This window comes from Vidua macroura, chromosome Z, assembly GCF_024509145.1.
Source record: "Vidua macroura isolate BioBank_ID:100142 chromosome Z, ASM2450914v1, whole genome shotgun sequence".
Classification (NCBI taxonomy): domain Eukaryota; kingdom Metazoa; phylum Chordata; class Aves; order Passeriformes; family Viduidae; genus Vidua; species Vidua macroura.
The window spans coordinates 11,131,039-11,153,291 of record NC_071611.1 but is presented as its reverse complement, the minus strand read 5'-3'; the positions used below and the strand labels follow the sequence as shown (position 1 = coordinate 11,153,291).

General features: G+C 39.7%; 1 protein-coding gene across 1 annotated transcript in view; it reads right to left on the bottom strand.

The window, feature by feature from the left end:
- Nucleotides 1–2,639: 2,639 nt before the first annotated feature.
- Nucleotides 2,640–22,253, bottom strand: part of PRXL2C (peroxiredoxin like 2C) — a 38,806-nt gene continuing 19,192 nt past the window's right edge. The window contains 8 exon segments of the mRNA XM_054003041.1: nt 2,640–3,315; nt 3,926–4,057; nt 4,300–4,405; nt 4,845–4,898; nt 6,438–6,506; nt 6,985–7,239; nt 7,241–7,354; nt 7,356–7,566. Of these exon segments, the coding sequence (XP_053859016.1) occupies nt 3,188–3,315; nt 3,926–4,057; nt 4,300–4,405; nt 4,845–4,898; nt 6,438–6,506; nt 6,985–7,239; nt 7,241–7,354; nt 7,356–7,566 (1,069 nt within the window). The 3' untranslated portion in view covers nt 2,640–3,187.

Here is a 22,253-nt window from a genome sequence, read left to right as displayed (position 1 = left end):
CCCGCCGCACCTTCGCCCCGCCGCCCGGCGGAGCGCCCGCCGCGCCCCCAACGGCCGCCCCTGATTGGGGCGCGCGGTGTGGCGTCACCGGCGCGGAGCGGCGGGGGGGTGGGGGCGCGGGGGAGGGGGGGCGTGACGTCACGGCGGCCGCGGTAACAGGTGGGCCGGGGCACGCGACCCCCCCTCCCCCCCCCCCCCCCCCCCGCCCCCGGGGCGCCGCCTGCTCGGGCGCGCGCCCGGCCCGCGCTGCTGACGTGGCGCCGGCTGCCCCCGGGATGGGGCGCGCGGCCCGGGCCGCGGGGGCGCCGCCGCCGCCCCGGGCACTCCGCGCTCGCCCCGGGCACTCCACGCTCGCCCCGGGCACTCCGCGCTCGCCCCGGGCACTCCGCGCTCGCCCCGGGCACCCCGCGCTCGCCCCGCCTTCTCCGGGGGCCTCGCAGCCCTCCAGGTGCCCCTCCTGACACGTACCAAAAGAGGAGCCCAAGGCCTTGGTACTTCGTAAGGCCAACTTGAAACAGGCCAGTGCATGCAGGCTTCTGGTCTGAACGTTAAATGGACTTACCCGAAAAGTTTAAATAACTGTGTGTGAATCTGCCTCTTAGACACAGTGATACTTTAAAACACACAGTTATTTTAAATAGCCCTAGCACTAAACCAAGCTAGTAGGTAAAACAGCTTCTAAGAACCACTCCCTTCCCACCTTCGTCTAATGGCCATGGTGAAAGCCCTTGAGGAAGTATTCTTCCATCTGCTGAACGTGCATATTTGTGGAGGAAAACCTGTTGGAAACATACTCGTTGCCACTTTTCACTGCATGCCTTTTTAAAAAATATCCTTTCTAAATAACACCAGAGACCTAAAATTCTTCTGACGCTTCAAAAACAAATTCTCCCAAGCATGACTGTGGCCATAGTTGTTCCAATTCATTATGAATGTGGGAGTCATTGTCTCGCTGTGGCCAGATGCAAAAGGCAGGGCCAATGGTCTGATTAGGACACCTGAGCTCTTCTGCTGAATCCTCCTCTCTCTTCCTCTCTCCTTTTGTTTGTCTGCAGTTTGTGAGTCTTTCTGAAGAAGTGATTTTGCTGAGATAACACAGAGGTTGTGGTATGGTTCCATATTAAAATAGTATTAAAATAGTGAAGGTGGATGACTTCAACCTAAAGAGCTGTAAAACTATACTTTAATTAATTCCAATATCTTTTAATAGTCCATAGCTCTTTTAGCTGTAGTTATTTTTTTAATGTGCTTATTAGGACCAAGAGAACTATAACCATTGTATATTGTTTTAATTCTGCTAAAAGCAAAAGAATCAGGAAGGCAACTAGAACATTTCCTTAAAAATCAAAAGCACCAAGAACAATTGCAAAATAAAAGTGAAACGAGAATCAGTGTCCTTAGCTGTGATTATCAGGTGAATGAAGCAGAGTGGAAGCACCACAAATAAACTGAATATTCATCATTCATTGTCTTTGAAAAGAATTTTTCTTTGTTTATTGTCTTTGTTTTACAAACATATGACCAGTTTTCCAGCCTGCTTTTGGCTGTTATTTAAGTAACATAAGGCAGAGAGGCAGATGCATTCCAGAGTTCCTGGCATGCTGAAAAATAATGTTGAGCTGGGGGAGTGCTGGAGGGAGGAGGCAGCTCCTTATTTGAGACTGTAGGAACAGTGGTTCATGAAAAGCAGACTTCACTCTGCTGTGAGACTGAGCTGCCTGTCCCAGTCTGTTATGCCGAGTTTGAGGAAGCCTCTGGCCAGCCCTGAAATCACAGGGATTCAGAGTCTGCACGTGACTACCTTTATCCCTGTGCCGAGTGCTGTTTAGTCAAAGCAGGGAACTGACAACTGTATTTTTCCATTAATAAAATCCTTCTTGTAAACATATAATATCAAAATGGGGGTGTAATGAGTAAGTTGCTAAGGCATAGTATCTTTAATAGAATTACATTATTCAGTATTGTTATGTTTCTTAAGCAAGCCTTTTATTTTTCATCAAGGAACAGTGCACTTAATTTCACATGCTTTTAATGATGTAAAGCTTTCCAGACCTTGCTCTGGGCCTGCCAGTGACCTTAATGGATACAGGAACAAACATCTTCACAAAATGCCATTTCACAATTGCGTTAAAGCCTAAAAGGGGAGAAAATCTGCAGCTGAGACATGTATGTATGGTAGCGTTTTACAGTGAAGGTCAAATACTACAGAGAAGGATACGCTCCTCCATAAATCTTGGACAATTTTTTTTTTCCAAATTGCTAAAAAAGAGGTGTATCCTACATCAAAGAGGGCATGTCTACTTTAATGAAACCAATAGATGTTGAACATAAACATCTGTAGATAAATGAATAATATGAAATATGCCAGAACTGCAATCCAGAAAGAATGCTGTTATGCTTACTTCAGTTGTCTAAGACAGAAATAACTAAGAACAATTTATTCTGAGACCTCCTGCTCTGAGAGAAAATACATACACACAAAGGAAGAACATTCTGCTGCAAATCTTCATAGGAACAAAAATAATTTGGCTTACCCCAAAACCAATAATCTGATCAGATACAAATTTAAGACACACCTCTCTCTGGTCTTACAGACTCATGATTTTGTATCGCACAAAAGAACTGCAGACAATGCATGATGATGTATTTAAAATATTTATTTGAATTTGTGAAATGTGTTTCATAGCTTCTGCCACTGCCAGATGCAAATGAAGTCCAGCTGTTCAAAATTGTGACTTTTCAAGGTGTATTTCAATATAAAATTGTCATACAGTGCTGGAAGCTTTAAAACAGTGCTGAAAAGTCTTGGATTGAAAGCCAGTGTTGATCTGCTGAAGGCAAGAATCCCAAGTTCTTTCTGAGCAAAATCTGATTTCTTATTTTAGTACACCTTTAACAATGATGTTTAAAAAAACATTAGCAAGTTTGTCTGGTGAGACAATAACAAGCTCCAGGATTTTTTGCAATCAGTCTCAGTTGTGTTTTAGTTTTTATTATCTTGTACTCAATGGAAATAGCAATTCTGTATCCATCTCTAGTGTTCAGGTAGTTTATTCTATGCTCTGATTTTCTACATAAGGTTTCAGATGTCCTACAAAGAAGCAACAGAACCAATGCTTGTTGTAATTCACTGGAGAACTGTTCTTGTAGAGCACAAATTTTTAAAAAAGTATATATTACATCAGTGTCATATGTCAATAATCTGAGGTTTGTTTGAGAAATTCACTGTTTTAACTCCTGCCAGCTGCAACACTGTATTAATGGGAACATGATCCAGCCTGTTTTTATCAAGATGCAAAAAATGAACTTCGTTGCCTGGAATGAAAATAACATGTAAATTATTGAATACCATATTTACTTATTCAAAGATGTAAGTGAATTGAAGCAGCATTCTGACTACCTACCAGTTATCGTACAAATGTGTACTAGTTCTGTAGACTGCACAATATTCTGTATTTTAAACAATGACAAAATATTTTTAAATTATATTAAAGAAGCAAGGAACATTGAGGCATTTAACTAGTTTAAATCTGCTGCAGCATGATGTTTCCTAATAATGTGAATACTGTCATGTTGCAATTCCCCCTTCATGCTCTACTCCTCTAATAAAACCACATTAAATGCCTCAAATCAAATGTAAAAGCAGAATGTAGGTAAATACCACGATATCAAGAAAACCCTCCAAACTTTGAGGCAGTTGTTCCATTGGCAATCCAACCAATTTCTGCAGGACTGTGATCAGGTTTATGCCACCTCTGTGGGAGATGGGACTACACAATGACACTCTGCAGATTACTTCATGTGACAGAAATCGCATAGTTCAACACCAGACTGTCTCCTTGGGACCCACAGGGACAGCACGCGAAATGGCAGCAAACAGCTGAAGGAGACAGTGGTAACTTTCACACAAAACAAAGCAGCTCACCTGGGCCTAGAATCAATGCTCCTCCCTGCTGAGCAGGGTCTCCTTGAAAATCAAAAGCTGGGCCAGTCATTGCTCTCCATATACTCCTAATACTTCCCAGAAGAGTGTTTGATTTCACATGAGGGCTCCGAACTAAACAAAACCACAAAACACTTGTTATCTAGAAATATGAAAGAATATAAGAACAACAACAATTAACAGCTACTATGAATACTTTAGAGATTCCTGATTACCAGTATTTTCACAAAATATAGCCTATGAGAGACAGTCTGGTGGGCAACTCACTTTCTCTTTACATTGCGATCATACTATTTTATCAGAGCATTTTTGTTTTGTTTGTGAAAGTCTAAATAAGGTAAGAAAATTTTTCTTACCTGATGCTTTATTACCTTCACCTCTTTTCATCCCAAGTATTTTATAAATTTCCCTTAGTGGATCTACATACATTTCATGTGTATACCCAGTTAAACTGCAAAAGGGCTGTAAAATATAGGCATAGACACAGACAGACACAGAAGAATAAAGTAGTATTTGTAAGGTTAAGGCAGTAACTAGTTAGGGTCTACTGACAACAGCAAAAATACTGACAACCTGCCAGCTCCATGCTCCTCCCTCTTATTTGAAAATTGTATATTTGTTAATTACGTTAAAGTGGAAATTTTTTATCCTCGAAGTTCTATTAAAACAAAGCTTCCAACGAAATCAAGAAAAGATGTTTCCTTAGCAACCCCTGGTGGTTTTTAAACTGCAAGTTTTAATTATTTGCTTTAGTCATGTATTACTATTAGATTGCTTCATGAATACTATCCTTTTTTATTGCTGTTGCAAAAGACCACCTTTTCATGCAAACCAAATCCCTCAATACAGACCATTAAGACGTAACAGAGGATACACTGTATTTAATGGCTACTTTATTTACCTTGATGTGATGATATGATGACTGTCCAATAACTATAAGCCTCACATTTGATTCCTAGAACAGAACATGGGTATTGAAACTGTAAAGAGGAACTGGGTGTTCCTACATAACTTCAAAACATTAACAGATTCTGGTGTCCCAAGTTAGTGATCACTGTGCACTGACTTAAAATTATTTGACGTTAACATAACTTCCACGTTTGGAGACTGTACTTTTGTGTATCACCTGCAGTTAGCAGCTACATTAATTCTTTAAGTGAAAAATTATTTTTAAAAATAACTTTTAAATTTCAGTTGTGTAAACTTTGAGTTTCCTGTAGCATTGGTAGGATTGTCTTTTCAATTAACTGAAACATGCTATGATTTTGGAAAGTCAAAATTTCCACTCAGTTGCACCTACATCTAAAGAAGAAGCACATGATGGTGCCCAAGCACATGATGGTGCCCAAACATTTGGGATTTACATATATGGAGCCATTGATAGATATAATTTGCATTTATATGCACTTGTGTTTTCGGCAGGTGCAGCCTTAGGCCTGAGTCTGTAAAACAAAGCCCAAAACTGAAGTTCATTTAGATATCACTAAAAACAGTTCAAAAATATAAGGCTGTTTTATTATGTATTCACCTTTCCCATAGAGAATAATTTCGCACATAAAATAATTTTGCTTGTTATGAAAAGAAGCCCTCCTAAAACCAGAATACTTACACTAAGAAAAGTGTGAAAATTTTTGACTCTCTAGATACATTTATTTGAGGAGCCAAATTAAGAAAATGTCTTTGAGTAACACTGATCAAACAGTTTAGAAATATCTGTCCTGAAAAGGGAAGCTGACAAAGAAATTGCCCCTTTTTGTCCTCAAATTCCTAGTCCATCTCAGATGGACTTAGGTGGACTTGCCATCAGCAATGACCTGAGTCTCTGTCATTGGCTATGCTGCTGTTGGGAATAAAGTATGGCAGAATTTCAATCAGCAGTCTAGAAGAGACAGATTGACCTTCCATATTTATCAGATCATTGTCTTCTCTGGCGTCTCCTACTACCCAAAAAACACCATGTTGATAGCAACCCCTGCCCACTCTACTTCTCTTTTCTGTCACTGTCATTCCTGTTTGTGCAGCTGCCCTGGAGAGCATGACACACTACTAATGCAGCTTACAAATCACCATAGAAAAAGATACTATTTTTAATCCAGATCAATTTTCTGATCTTGTTCCGTGCACTCAAGTCAGCCCTACTAGCATAATGGAAAGGGCAGTAGTTACCAGTCAGAAGACAGCTGTCCAGGGCACTACTAATACTGAAAGAAATGCCTGTCAGATGTTGTCTAACTGTTCTGAGCACAGCAGTAAAAAGAGCACCAAGCTAATAGGGCAGCAAGAAATAATGCTGTTGCAACAGAGTGCCATAAATCCTTTCCTGTGTCTCCTAGGCAGATTCATTGTTGCTATTGTAGCAAACAATGAAAGCGTTTCTTCTGAGCCTTTTTTTTTTTTTTTTTTTTAATTCCTCGAAGCCTTACATAAGCGTGTAGCTGGACATAACAGATCTGCTTGATTGCAGCCACAAACACATTAAGAGCAGAGTACTTACTTGCAAAAATGCCTTAGGGACTTTTGCCAGATCTTCTACATACTCCTTACAGGTGTAACACAAAAAGTTCTGCAATGTACCCAATTGAATGTGTCAGAAACAAATACAACTGCAGAGATATGAAGCAGCAGACTCTGGGCACACACCACTTTGGAGATGATCAGGAACAAGGAATGGTAAAAATTCCAGGCACCAAATTTGGATTAGCCAAAATCCTGCTTTAACTCAAGCCTGAACAAGGACACTGGGCCTTAAGCCTTGTAAATATTTTTATCTCTACGTATTTTAGGAATGTGATAGCTGGCTCGACAGCTGTGAAATCAAGGAACACGATACTTGTTTGCCTAAACACCCGGCTGAAGAAGTATTTCCTTTCCGGTAAATCGTGTTTCACTTTACCAAAGAGCAGGGGGTCTCAGGAGCAGCACTGCTCTCCTCCGTGTTTCTTCCCCTCCGCTCCAGCCCAGCCCGTGCTAAGCCCCCGCACCCCCGCCTTCCCACAGCCCCGCCGGGCGCCGGGTTGGGCCTCGCGACGGCCCCTCCTCACCCGCACGAACAGCACGATCGCTTTCTGCTCCGCGTACAGGGCCTGGAAGGGGACGCTCCTCCCGTCCGCGTCCAGCACCAGGCAGCGGGCAGCCTCCCGCAGCTGCTCCTGCTCCGGCCGCCGGCCGCAGCCCCGCGCCCGCCCGACCTGCTGCGTGACCGGGGGCGCCGGTGGCCCGGCCATGGGAGCGCGGAAAGGAAAGGCGGAGCTGGAGCGGAAAGGCGCGGGGCGTTGTGCGACGGCGAGGAAGCGACGGGGCCGGGATGGAGCGGAGCGGTTCGTTCCCTGCCGTGGGAGCGACCTCGGGAAGCCGCGCCGTGGCCCGGGAGGAGCCGGGGGTTTCGGATGGAGAGAGCGGGCAACCTGCGGCCGAAACCGCTGCGCGTCCGTCAGCCAGAGCCGGGGTGCAGTTTGTGCCCGGGAAACACAGAGTCACCCGGAGTTTCCCGGGAATGGTGTGCAAGTAGGAGCAGTGACGGGGTGGTACGGCCCTCGAGGTCGGCGTGCTTTTTGCGGGAGGCCGCAGCCCTGCAGAGGGCCGTAAGCGAGATAGAAAACTGTTCTTGAGGAGCTGTCGAGCTGCTGTATCAGACAAAAACCACACCAAACCCGGTGTCCCTGTTCATGCAAAAGCAGAGCTTCACAGTGTCTTGACAGCTGAATAGCAGAAGATGCTCGCGTGCACGAAGAAATGAGTGAACAGTTCTTATAATAAGAATAACACTAGGTCGTTGAAGAGTATTGTAGTCTTTTAGATTGTTGTGTCAGCTGAAAGCTGATGAGAGTGAGGGTATTTTCTTAGCGGACAGAGGAAAAAGAAATACCAAGAGAGAACAGGACTGAGGAGATCTCCAGAATTTATTCTGCTGTGTGAAACTCTCTGATTATATTATTTCCAAAGTTTCTCTTGGCAGACACTCCCAGGGTCTACATGTTAATGTGATTCAAACTTACATGCCCTGTTCTTTGGGTTAAGCCACTGCTTTTATATTACCAGGACTGAGCACACAGAACAGGTTAAGTCTTGCATTTCAATATGTCCTCACAAGGACTTTGATTTAAAAGGTGATGAATTAAAATTAGTAAAGAACTTCAGAAAATCGTGAAATTTATAATTCTCCTCAGTGCAGTTGGACCCAATGATTTTAAAGGTATTTTCCAACCTAAGTGATTCTATGATTCTGATAGAATATGGGCAGTTGTTTTTGTCAGGTTTCCTTGTTCAGTTATCAGTATGCTGTCCAACACATTTCTTCCTCTGGCAGTTCCTAAACCAAACTGTGTGCTGTGTGCAGCAGCCCTGCAGCTCCCTCACCAGTACTGATGGGAATGTGCTGCCTACCCTTGACTACTGCAGGACATAGCAAGGCAGAGAACTGACAATTTTTGACAAGCTTTGGTCTTCATCTTGAAGCTGAAGTGGATAGGCCATAATCTTGTGTTATACCTGCAGTAAAACTGGGATGCGGTGGGCAGGACTCCGGGGCACAGCTCAGGACTTGATCATCAATAGAGCTTAAACCAGGGCCTTTGCCACTGGAGCTGGAAATGAGAAGAGGCAGTCATATCACTGTAGGGGATCTCCTGCCACAGCCTCTGAGAGGGAGCACACATCGGGATGAGACTGCTGATGAAGAAAATTGGGCATTGTGGTGTGACAAGCTCAGAGGACACTACCCCAGGTCAGTCTGCACATAGCTGACCTTGTGCACTCAGAGAGCTTGTTCTTTCCTGATTTGAAATTAAATCTCCTGAGGAGCTGTAAGAGGCCGTCTGAAGCCCCTCGTTCTCCATTCTGCCTTCCGATTGCCACGAGAAAGAATCCCTTCCCCCACTGCAGCTCCGGCTTAGAACAGGACACAGTGCAGGTGGAACCACTGAACTGTCATGCTAGCTGTAACGAGCAAGGCCTGGCAAGAACTTGGCAAGGAGTTGGCAAAGACCTGACATGGACCCAGCACGGGACAGCCTGATGCGCGGCCTGCTTCTAATCTCCGTTCTTAAGCAGAATGAACTTTTGGGGTGACTCCCGTGGTCCTACATTGAAGACCCCTCATCTGCCTCATTACCACTGTGACAAACAAAGAATGAGAACCCTCCTCCCAAGGACTGAGACTGAGACCCCTACTATAGGGAGGAGGGGAAATTGGTGGTCTGACCACTAATGACATGACCTGTTTCCCTTCAGTAATTTTATTGGACTTATTTTTGATTGTATTCGTCTTGCTTTGGTGGTTTCTATGGACTCACCTGTTCCCTCATGGCGATTACAATGGACTTTCATTGTTACACTTGTTCCCCCCTCTTTCCTCTGTGGACTATAACTGGACCCCCAAGTCGACCAGAACTTCAAAGACTTCCCCGACACGACAGACGGATCCCCATCGTCCGGACCACTGAGGATCTCGCCTGTGTTGGTAGCTATTCCCATTCCCCTGCTCTCTCTCTCTCTCTCTCTCTATCCTTTTATCTCCTTTCTGATCCCCACTATCGCATTTACTGTTTTGGCCCCTAATAAAGGTGCATCTGTTGTGATTAACTGATAGTCCCTTGTTGTTTGCCTTTGTTTTGCACTTTTGGGATTGGTGAAAAGAACCATCACAACACCCTGCAATAAGCGGATTGTGACAGGAGCCCAAGAGAGGCACTCTGCCTGTCTGGGAGAGGTGGTAATCATTCCTACTAGGCCAATGAAAACTGCCTGCAGACTTTGCTTTATGTAATTTGGCCTCCTTAAACTAGCTGAAGAAGCACATCCTTAACAACTGGTTTCAACAGCATACAAGTGAGGAACAGCAACTTTCTTCTGAGGGTATTTGCCAAAGCATTCTCTAAAGCCCCTCAAGCAGCATGTTTCTAACTTTTGGTAGAGAATCTTAAGTGTTGTGAGAATACAAATACAAATTGCTGTCATCACCCCACTTTTATAGAGAAAGAACAGAAGCGAAGGCAGTTGTACTCTAACATGTTCTCTGAAAGAGGAAACACTCAAAATTAGCAGTTGCATTTTGAAAGCTGAAGCTTAAAACCTTTCATTAGTACATGCTTAACAAAGGAAAGTTTTACTCAGATGGGAAGAAAGAATCCATATCTGCTGGGCAGTCCTAACTGCCTAAGTGTGCAGTCTGCTAAAACCGTATAATTCCTCAATGTGTGCTGTGAATAGGGAAATTTCCTTTTCTTTCCCTTCCCCTCTTTTCTCACAAATATAGAAATGTGGATAACTTAAAAAAACACATTTGTCAGTGATATATTTTTCATTGTCCTAAGGAGAATCAATCAGTGCATTTACATTATTAATTTTGATTCAGGATGCAAGTCTCTCTCTTCATTGAAGTGCAATTTACAATTGTAGAGAGAAACTTAGCTAATATTTAATTTATCAAGAGTTGGGTTACTTTGTACTGTGGATAAGAAATTCAAATTCCTACCATTTCAAGAGGGAAAATAATAATTACGTGAAGATGGTGGTTAATTTGTTTGTTCTGTATTGATGAGTGACACAAAATACCAGCTGTAATTATTCAACCTTAATTCTTTTGTATACTGCAGCTGCACAAAATATTTGACAAGAGAGATGTGGCCTGTATCAATACCATAAATGCACTGCCTAAAGCGCATTTAGTGTTTATTTGTAAAGCAACATGTTATTATCAATTTACTACACGATGTACTGTTTATTTAACACAAAGATATTTGTTCTTGTTAATCTAATATTTAGCTAGAGATAACAAGGTTATTACTTATCAGTAAAAATAAATTAGTGTTTACAATTCCAGGGAAAAACATCATGCTAAACACCAGCTAAGAATCAGTTGTTTTTAAACTGTTGTTTTAATTACAAAGGAGTAAAAATATGTACTGTCTTGTAGATAAGATCGATTCATCTCTATAAGGATCGTGAGAGAAGTATCCCAGAGAAGTTGCAGACTCCCTGTCCCTGATAGTGTTCAAAGTCAGGCTGAATGGAGCTTGGAACAGCCTTGTGCAGAGGAAGGTTCCCTACCCACGGCAGAGGGCCAAACTGGATGATCTTTAAAGTCCCTTCCAACTCAAACTATTTTGTGATTCTATGATAAGAGGCTTCTTCCTTTATGTCTGCCTTTCATTGTTCCCTATGTATCACAATATCCTGGGGGTATGCTTGAATAGCATAATGGAGTGATTCTTCTGATCAGCAAGGACAATACCCTTTTCCTGACTCAGAGATGGGGCAATTGAGAGGCATTTAAAATTTTTTTATTCCATTTACTGTCCAGCAAGGACAGTAATTTGCACACTGAAAGTAATTTTGCAAGAGGTGGGTTCATCTCCATTTTCACTACCTGCTGTGTGTTCTCATCCCAGTGTTAATTCTCATTAGTTTTTTGCTTCCTGTTTTGTGTTCTGTGGTTGTTTTTTATGTTTGTTGGTTTTGTGTATGTGGATTTTTGTTTGGTTTGGTTTGTGCTACTCTGTTTTTGTATATTGAGGGGAGATTGGCTGTTTGTTTTTTTTCCCAGAAGGGGGAGTTATTACCGTTTCAAAGCTTGCGTAAGTTTTGCTTTTTGGCTCCCTTTAAAAGTTCCAGATTATTTACCAGACTAAAGGGCTTTGTAAATCTTGCTGCAGTATCAGAGTATCAATGTGTTTTTCATATTGACTAACTGTTATTTCAGAACACAGATAATAGAAATGTAATTTAAAATCTACTCAGATAGTTCAGGGATTATAATGATATATATAGAGAAAATATTTTTCCTGTTAAATCTGATATATTTAGTTTTGTAAAGCAGACCCTACAGAGAGAGCAGTAGTACAAACTTTACTACACAATAAAATAACAGTATTAAGTGAAACATGCACATTTTATTTAATATAGCCTCAAGGTACAAAGAGAACTTTTAATGCATTTCCTAAGAACTCTCTGAATTGGTTCTATTTCTGCTTTGCAGCTACCTACTCTCTGTGCTGCAAATGAGAAACAGAGATGACCATCTATGTGTCAAGCACAGTAAATTATGTGTGATGTTGTTTATTTACTCTAAGTGCCACTGATTTGAATATTTTTTAAAATAACTAAGAGATAGCAAAATACTGCTTAAATAGATGAGACATGGTCAAAAAGCAAATAAAAGATATGCTACAATCCAGACAGGCCAAACAGAATTGTCTTGTATCTTGTTAGCAATAAGGGTCCTAGAAAATAAGTGAATTATCATTAGTGTAAGCCAGATGAGAGGATTAAAAACTAAAGAATGTGAAAAAAAGCAGAGGTGATTTCATGGAGTGTTCAGGGAAAATGAAGCCTTACTTAAGACTGGTATCTTGCAAGGTAAACAAAAACTTATTGAAAACTTCAGATACTGTTCCTTTTTTAACTTCTCCCCTTTCCCCCCCCCCACCCCCCCTGCTTCATTTTTTGCTCATATGGAAAAGTGTGTGAGAAGGTTGTAGTTCCCAGCTACTATTTCTATTTTCTATGTTCACAGAGAGATGGATGTATACTTAGCAGTAGATTCAGTTCAAATGGCTCTTTTATTTATGACAACATTGATATTTAGCTACAGTTAGGAATTTCCTTCTTGAGACCAGTGGATGGTATAATATTTTTGCTGGAGGCTAATAGCTTGTGCTAATTATAGCACACACTTGAAACAGATCTCATTTATTTATTGGTATATAATTAAGAGTAGCATCACTTTAGCATCACACATATCTCTTGAGCCTCTTTGCTAGAGAGATCAATTAGAAGCCCAGACCAGTTCTCATAAAGAGTTACATTTTTTCACAAGCTTGCCTGACTGTATCCTAAGGACTACAAGTCCATGATCCATGTCCACTCTTCTGCCTTTCAAAATGTCTAAAAAGTGTTGCCTCTCTTAATATTGACTAACTGAGATGATGTATGTGCCAAACTCTGATGAAGTAAGCCACACGTTTTCATTTAGTGGGTACTTTCTTAAGAAATTATTTAAATAAGAAAAGGAGTCCAAAGATAAAGTGTCTAATGCCCATGTGAACCCTTCATCAGAAGCTGTAGACATTACAGTTTTCCAGCTGGCTCTCCTAGGAGGGCTTTTAAAATCCTCTCCAGTGGAAATAATGTGTTTGGTTTGTTAACAATGAAAGCTTCTACTGCAGCCAGTAAAATTCATGCCGGAGCTGAGGTGGATAGCCTAGCCCTGAAAGCCTTTTCGGTCTGGAGTTCATGTGGATGCTGGCGTGGATGCTGCACTTGGTGCTTTGAGAGATGATCATTGGCTTAAGGCTCAAAAATATGGCCCCTTCTGTATCTTCAGTGTTTAAACAAGAAAGCTGTTTTCCTTCTGTTGTTTGCACTGTAGTTATGTTACTTCAACAAAGATGTCAATCTGCTCCAGACTTCTCTTTCTTAATGAAGCTATTTATTCTTTCCCTATTTTTCATTTGCTATTTTCAATTATCTTTTAAATGTATTTCTAATGTAGTAATATGTTTATGCACAAAGCAGGCAGTTAAAGTGAAGATCAGAATAAAAAGGTGAATATAGATACACGGAATACACTTTAGTTGGAGATAACCATAAATTAACATATATTAACATACCAGCTAAACCACAAATTCTTTAACTGAAATGTCTGTAAATGTAAAACAAGTGTTACCTTTCTTTGCATATTGGTTAAAGGCCATTCAAATGAATTCAAATTTATGTACTGTTGTTTCATTACACCATCATCTTTCATGTGTTAGAATGTGCAATGTCCTTCTGTCTGCAGCCTAAGATTTCACATGTGAAAGCTGAAGAATAAAGCGCACAAAACCAAAATCTGTTAAAAAAAAAAAGAAGAAAATAATGGGAAAGGAATGAAAATTCCCTCTAAGCTCTACTTCTTTTATTTTTCCTCATTGTTCCTCTATAAAATGTTTGCAACAATGTTAACTTCATTTTCTTGATGCTGATGTTTATGCATCAATCATTTGTTAAATGCAGCTACTGCCATTTCTGCATAGAACATGAGTCAGGTTTTTTTTTTCAAACTGAATTGACTCATGTTCTCTCCAGAGAATGATCAACAGCCCCTGTTTAAAAATTCTCATTAGGCACTGCAGCATTCAATCTGTGGCCCTGCCATGGTTTCCAATGTCTTGAAATAGAACCCTAGTGATTTCAGTATCAGTTTGATCATACAAATATATTATCTAGGTGTCATAACAATCAATCTGCAAAACACATGTGTTTCTGTGGTGCTGGTATCATTAATTCTACAAAGGGAAATCCTTTAAAGAAGTACTAGTTGTTGTTTGAAAATATCATAAGAGAGAAAATATCTGGCTTATAGTCCAAATGGGATCAACACAACTGCGTCTGGAATTGCTGTACCAGCAGGAATCTCTTCTTGCTAATATAATTTGTGTGTCCCTTTCTGAGTAGTAATTGCTGTGTTGCTTTTCTTAAATGAAAAGCCTGTACGACAACAAAGAATGAATCAGAATTGAAGACTTTATTATTTTCTACAGCTTAGTGGATTGCTAATTGCTAAAGGAGGCGAGTCTAGGCAGGGATTGTTTATATGTATTTATTTATTTAAACAAATTTGTAAAATAAATTTTGATTGTCTTAGTCTATGGACATATTTATTTTACTCTAAAAATGACTTCAGGAGGTATGGTCCACTTGAAAATATATGTGTAAGTATTCTTTTTCTCCCTTGTACATTTTTCATATGTGTGTGTATCTGCTTTGGAATGCTGCTTCTGTGGCCTGTCCTCTGCCTGTGTCTTGTGGCAATGACTTTTGCATAAAAGCTTTGATAAAGTACTATTGAAAATCATACTTTTTATTTATTTTTTCTTGTATATCTGTGTAGCTGTATTCTAAACAGGTCATTGTAATTCAGCCTCTGCTTCTGACAATGTAATAAGGAGATTATTCACACTTGAAAGTTAATTCTGACTAAAGTAGATGTAAATTTAATTTCTGTAGCTATTGCTGAATAACTCCACTTGTGGTTATGCTTATTTGAACTCTGTTTATCTGAAATAACTTTCAAATAATGAGACTAAATCAGAATAAGGAATGATTCTTTAGGAAAAGATATGTAAAACATGAGGGTGTTCAGAATACCTGTAACTGATATTGTGGACAAGCTGTGAGAAGTGTTCAGTGAGACATGCTTGTATCTTTGTTTGGGAATTCCAGGTGATAAAATGTCTTGAAGTATCTTTGTTGATATCTCTGACGTCACTTAGATAAAAAAATTTTCATCTACTTTGAAATTTAACTAAGAATTCTGCTTTCTTGCATGAAGAGCAGGGAATCAACAGGTGGCTTGCTGAATGGTGAATAGACCAGTGTTTACACAAAGAGGATGATACAGTATGTCTACAGTTTTCCACACAAATTTACATAATTTATGTAATCCAAGAAAGATTTTACACCTTCCTCAAGATCTTAGAAGTGTCACACATAAAGTGGAAGAGCTATCTGTGGTAGGTATGAAAATTCGTTTTTCCTGGATGCACTCTCTGCTTCTGCACATTTTTGAGACACTTGGGGATTCAGAACAGTGGTTTGCTTTTAAGCATAGCATGCCACAGTACTTGCACTGGAAGGCTTGTAGAAGATGGAGAGGATGGGAAAAGAGTGTGTCATGGGTGGGTGCAGAATTCTCTGTTACTAGTTCTCTTGACTATTTCAGCAACATATCAACCTGGAATCACAAGCTTTCACTAGAAAGTGGCTGGTTCTGCTTCTGTAACAAACAGAAGCTTGAAAATAATGACCATGAAGGTAAAAATGCAAATTCTACTTAGAAAGAATCATCAGTGTGACCTTTGCAGAATGAAAGAAAAAATTCTGCATCAAAAGCAACCTTTACTTAAAACTGGCAACCCTGGCTACAACTTCTTAATGCTTTCTGTAAATGCTGCAATGTCTAGCCTGTCTCACTTCAAATTAACAGTGCATGACTTATACTTCTAGGGGGAAATGTAGTTGTACCACTCGTCTCGGTTCTGAGTGAAATAAAAGCTCTTTTCTCATTGAAGCTGTGGCATGACCTTGTCAAGCACTTCTTGACATGTGGTGTTCTAAAAGTGTGCACAACTGCATCACAGCAATTGAAGACAAGAGGCAAAGGAGTGTAGAATATTTAAACAAAAATGCAGTGGAAAATTTAGTTTGACAGAATGCAATTGCAAAAATGTGATTTAGTCAGAACTCCAGGGAAAACCTTGTTCACAGTGCAGAGGAGTTCTCTGAGAACCATAAATACTTCAGATATAGGTTTAATACTGCTTCTAAAAGACAGTGAAGCCAATAATTCAGGCTGACACCATGCTGGCTTATTATTTAATACTACATCATAGAGGTAAGGATACTACCTATGAAGTCATTAGTGTTAATGCCTGCTATCTAACTTAGAAACAGGTGCTATTTGACAGTTACCTGTTACCTTAAAAAGAAGAAATCATACAACATATATTTCATGTGACTTACACATTATAATCTTTCAGATTGAATAGTCTTTCCGAAGATGGGAGTATACAGTAGCACTTGGAGGAAACAAATATTTGTGAAACTCTTAATTCTAGGCCTGAAACAAACCTATTATCTCGGTTCTGAGTGTGCAGAAAGAGCTGGTGGGGGATCTACCTTTCATGTACCTCTCACATGATCTCTTCTAAGATTATCTTGAGCTGGTGGGATTCTATTCAGGAACCATTCATAAGCAAACAGTCACGATCTGGGGAGCTGGAGCTGGGGTTTTACACCTAGTGTTTTCTTTCTGCCCATCTTTTCTTCTTGTTTTCCTCTGCCCCAGTGTGGGTTATGCATGGGTGGCCATCTCTTTGGGAAGTTTCTGCCCTGGTATATGTTCTCCATGAGTTATAGTCCCTTTGGAAATGTCTTGCTACTGGTAGTGATCATCTGTGGCCTGTAGCTCTTCAGGGGTGTCCCTACTGTAGTGTGAGTCACTAGTGGACCACAGTCCCTTCAGGGCATCCTTACTGTGGGTTGCAGTCCCTTCAGAGCAGCTCCTCTGCATATGGAGAACCTCTGAAGAGCACCTCTCCATCCATGCCATCAGCAACATCCCCATCATATGTCTTCTCTGTTCATCCTTTACTGGCAGCTGTCACATTTTATAAACATGTCTGTACAGAGGCACCATGTGGTTGGTTGAAATTTTGGTGTATGACATGGGGTGCACAGTGGTTGCAGTTGGAAACAACTGTGACTACACACCACAACTGTTGAATTCCTTCCTGCAGGGCACCCTTGCAGCCCCTGGGTACAGAAACCCCCACTTTTATGCCCAAAACCAGCTGGGTGCAGTCTCTTGGCATAGCATGCTGTGCCCCTGCAGGACAAACTTTTACTGAGGGGATTCCAAAGACATCCCAGGGTGGTTCAGGTTCTACCTAAATAGTAAATTGCATTTTGTTTTATTTATTCTGTAGTTGCATCTTGTTACTTGATATCTATGAGATACTTAATACTGTAATAGAAATCAGTTTCCTTTCTTGTTTGTTAGTAGAAATGTCTAATTGAAAATGGTTCCTCCTTGAGGATGTTAAGAGTGTCCACTGGACATAATAGTTGAAAACAGAGGACAAATATTTAAAAAAATGGAATTGGAAGTGATTTTATTCAGAAATTATATATGATAATGGTATGTTCACGACATTGACTTTCTTTGAAGAAAGAAAGAGCCTTCAGTTACCAAAGATGAGTCTTGCAAAGCAGTGGGTTAATATGAAGACAGAGGAAATGCTGATCATTAGTGGAGTAAAGCTGCTGTAATGATTTATATCTAAAACTGGTGAAAGGTGCTGGCTTTATCTGGTGTAAATGCTGCAGTTAATTTCCTTTTCATAGGCAAATACACTACAAGAAGTTGCTATGTTTTCCATGATTCTACATAGTCTCTTATTTGACTTCTGTCCATTCAAGAGATTTTTTTTTTTTTTTTTTTTTTTTTTTTTTTTTTTTTTTTTTTAACATCTTGATGCAAAAGATGTAAATGCTGTAGTTAAAAAGCTCTGGCAGATGAGAAGGGTTCTTCAATGAAGTGACCTGACTGTGAAGTAAGCTAATGGATGAAATAAAAATAAATTTAAACTGCAACTTGCAATTCTTGCCTGTTAGGAAAATCTTTTTTGTATGTATGTTACTGATGACAGAATTATAGTAATAGAAAGGTTAAAAATTAAAGAAATCAGCAAGAAAATGAGAATTGGAACATGCTTGGTTTAAATGTTTGCTAGAGATGCAAGGAGTTCAGGGTTCATTGTGAAGCATTCATTGAATGACCTAAAGATTTGAAAATGCATAGGAGCTGTGGTGATGGCTGCATTACATGAAGCAGAAATAAACATAATTGTACTCATTTTAATTGTTAATTAGACATAAACATTTAAAAGGAAAATGGATTTTTTTTTTCCTGAATGCTGATCACAGTTAATAAAAGCAGATTTTTTTACAGTTGAGAGAGTCTAAAGACATCTGGGTCTCAATAATCATTAAATTTGGGGCATAAATTGTCTCAACAAAATGATGATCATGCTGGCAATTTGTTTTGCAGTTCTTCTTGGCTGATATGTTTTGTTTTCTGGTTTGTTTCTCTAATAGCAGTATGGGAGGGGTCAAGTCTGTTACATGTCAGGCTTGAGTTTAACTTGTGTTGGGGCTATTTTTGTTGCTGTGAATTAGTTTTTAAAATTGTAGGTGTTTTATTTCACAGAATGTGCATATGGTTCCTCTTAGGATCTTTTAAAATGCTTAATCTGACTTCTGAATTGAAAACAATTTTGAGTATAAATGAAAGAAAATTAATTTGAAATATAAAGGGCTAGAGTGAAATGAAAATAAAGTTTAGGTAGCATAATATGGCTCTCTTGTGACCATCCTAGGACATGTAATACAGCTGAGAGTGGGCTGAGGACCATTGGGTTTAAAAACACCTTTAAATACAACCTTCCTTTGAACAGCCTTTTTGAGGGCTATTCAGGTGACCAACAGAATGCACCTCTACAGACGAGCCACATGGTGTCAGGAAAGCGCAGCCCAGCACAACTCAGGTGTTGAAATTTCAGTCAGAGTGAATGTGGCTGGCGTTGTGTAATCTTATTTTTGTTATGTGCCTTCAGTAAAAGACTGGCCCTCCTGCTTCTTTATTCTTACTTTTCTTTCTTTCTTGTTTTTCAATCTTTAGGTTTTCTTGGCCTCTCCCCCCCATGCTCCTACAGTCTTTATCTTGCCCTTTAGCTGCATAGGTTTTTTTGCTAAAATGCTTGTATAATGAAGTCCTGCTGGTAAAATAAAATCCTGCTGGAATACCTTTGGCAGGAGCTGTGTGCAGGCAACACAAGCCTTTCCTGTTTTTGTTTTTTTTTTTTTTTTTTCTGTGCTCAGAAATTTTTCCCAGAATTGCAGCTTGAAAGAATGAGTCTTTAAAATAAGCTGTCTGGCTTTAAAATTATTTGTACATGGTAGTAAAAAAAGCAGGTTATGCATCTGCTCAAAAATTAACGAAAATCCCCATTATTTTAATTGGGAAGGAGATGTTATAAACTGAGTAAACATCAAGGAGAGCTACCTGCTTTTTAAAAAGGATTTAGATTAGTTGGCTCTCCCTTCCCTCCCTTCCCCAATATTTTGTTTCTAACCTCTGCATATGCATTCAGCAAGGTACTGATCAGTCCTCTCCATCCCTCCCACTTCATGAACATTTTGTAAAAGCAAAGCAACAACAGTTTTAGAATCTCTGTGCTGGAAAAAGCACAGTTCTTGTTGCAGCCAGTTTACCTGCCACTGTGCTGCTTTGAGCATGTAAGGATGAAAAAGAAAGTAATGAATGGGTCTGATAAGTCAAGATGAGAATGTAATATAGAAATGTGGACACATTTCTAGCCAAGAACTTCCTCTCTAGAAATACAGTGTGCTATATATAATGTATCTCAAATTAAAACATAGACCCATATCTAATACCAGAGTGTGACTGTTTTAGAGTATCTAAAATCTAGCTGTGTCTCTAGATTTAATATTTTGTGTTCATGTTTACGTTGGAAAAGTACAACACCTTCTTAGAAGCCCTTGCTTCTTCTTCAGACAGAGCAGAACTTACTCTGATACCAAGTAGGTTCTTCTGTATACTCAGTAGTTGCCAGGTGTGCATGTTTTTGTGCCAATACACTTGGTAAAGAATTCACAGTTCAGTTTTGTGCAAGTGCCTGCTGCAACAAAAAAAGAAATTTAGGTTGTGACTGCCTTTTCAAGGAAGCATTTATCAGAAATATATTTGCCCAATTATGAGTGAATTTTAGACTGGGGTTTACTGGAGTGGTGATTTGGGGAAGGCACCCGCTGAGAGAATAGAGGCACAAAGCCAGTATGGAGTAGATCCTATTAACTCGAGTTTGCCACAGCCTAAAATGAAGACTGTCTGAATGCTGGTTCTTTCAAACCACAAGAAACCCTCTCAGGAAAAAAAAAAACCTCAAAAAACTAAAAAGGACCATAATGTACTTTTGAGTTAATAAAGCTGTAGTGTACTCCAGAAAAAAAAGATTCCTCAGACTCTACTTCTAATTGATGTATTAGCTGGGGTATTTTTCAAGATATGGAAGGAAAAAGTGATATATGCTAATGCAGACTGCATGTAATGAATGCAGTCTTTCTAGTTATGTAAACAATTGGATATTTACATCACTTTGCTTCCTATTGCCTAGCTAAAGCTTCCTGATACTTTGGTGCTGTAATTCGTTGAAATCTGATGCAAACATATTTAGAATGCAAATATGAGGTTACAAAACATTGTGGCTTACATGGAATTTCCATATTACACACTTTTAATGAAGCTTCCTGTCCCTTTCCTTTATGATTCAATCGATCTCTCCAGCTTTTGACATGGTATTCATGGCAGCTTTTCCTTTTTTCCTAAATCAAAATTAGCCTATGGATATATCTTAATCATTTTATGTGAAAACCTCATTTTCTGTCCCCCAAGGCTATCAAAAATAGCCTTTCTTTCAAATTTGGAAAGAAAGAGCCTTCATGAGGTAAAGAAGAAGGAAAATGAATATATAATGCTACAGTACAATTTGCACTTATAATATGCTGTATCCCTGTCACTGCCCTCATTCTTTACACATCCACTCTGAATTAGTTTAAATAGTCATTAACATTCCACAAAGTGCAGTGTTTAATAGGGATTGTGATGGTGATTCTGGGCAGTGGCAGTGTGAACTTCAGGGGATTGTTTAATATTCATTGTACACACGTAAAAATTCAGAACATGTTTTTCGACTTCACTGCACATCTGAGCATTGTTGCATGTGTATTGTGAGCCGTGGTGGCCATTGAACAAGCTGGGCCAAATCTGCCATTGGTTATAATGTTAAAAATCTGGATAAATTATAATTTTTTAAAAACAGAGATAATCTTTTTACAGTACTGTTGTGGCAGGCAGATAAGAGGCACACTGCTTGTTTTTGGCTGCTGTGATCAGTTGATGGTCTCTGCTTAATGTTATTACAGGCCTACAGTATCAATTCAATTTGCTGTTTTTAAAGACTTATCTGATATTCTTCTTAGGAGGAAAAAAAAATTAAAACAGAAAAAAAAAAAAAAGGATGCCAGCCTCTTCTGCTTTCAAAAAGAATCTTTTGGCAGAGCCTCCTGGTCTCTATCTTCTACGAGCACCTACTCCATTCAGGAGCTTTTCTTTTCCTCCAGGTCGAAGCCTTAGATACTCAGATTTTTTTGACTGTAATGCTGGGTTCTAGGTAAAGGTTTTGTATGGTTGTGTATCAATGTACTTTGTCTTAGAAACTACAAGATCACCTCTTACTGTGCATATTCTGCTGTATATCCTTGCTGAGTTCTCAGGTGACAGGACATACCACTGCATACAGATGTGTGACAGGTAGTTTGATAAACTGATTTTGGTTTTTATTTACCCTGAGTTATGTGGTTCTGCTTGATTTTTTCTAATTTGCTTAGTCTATGTTGCACAGCAACAATATGATTGTTTCTTGTAGCTATGGATGTTTCAGGGTTAACTTTATACTGAGCTATATTCAAAGGAAACTGAGATGCACAAGAATATTACTGGGATAAATGATTTTTGTTTGTTCCTGTATGTCTACTGTCAGCAGAAATTATGCTAGTAAAGCATATATGAGGTAAGATTCTCTACTTCATGATCCATAGTATTTAGAATCAGAGCATTTCTGAACTAGCTGTAATTAGGGAGAAATCTTTAATGCCAGCTGTCATTGTTAACTAGTTCATTTATGAGTAT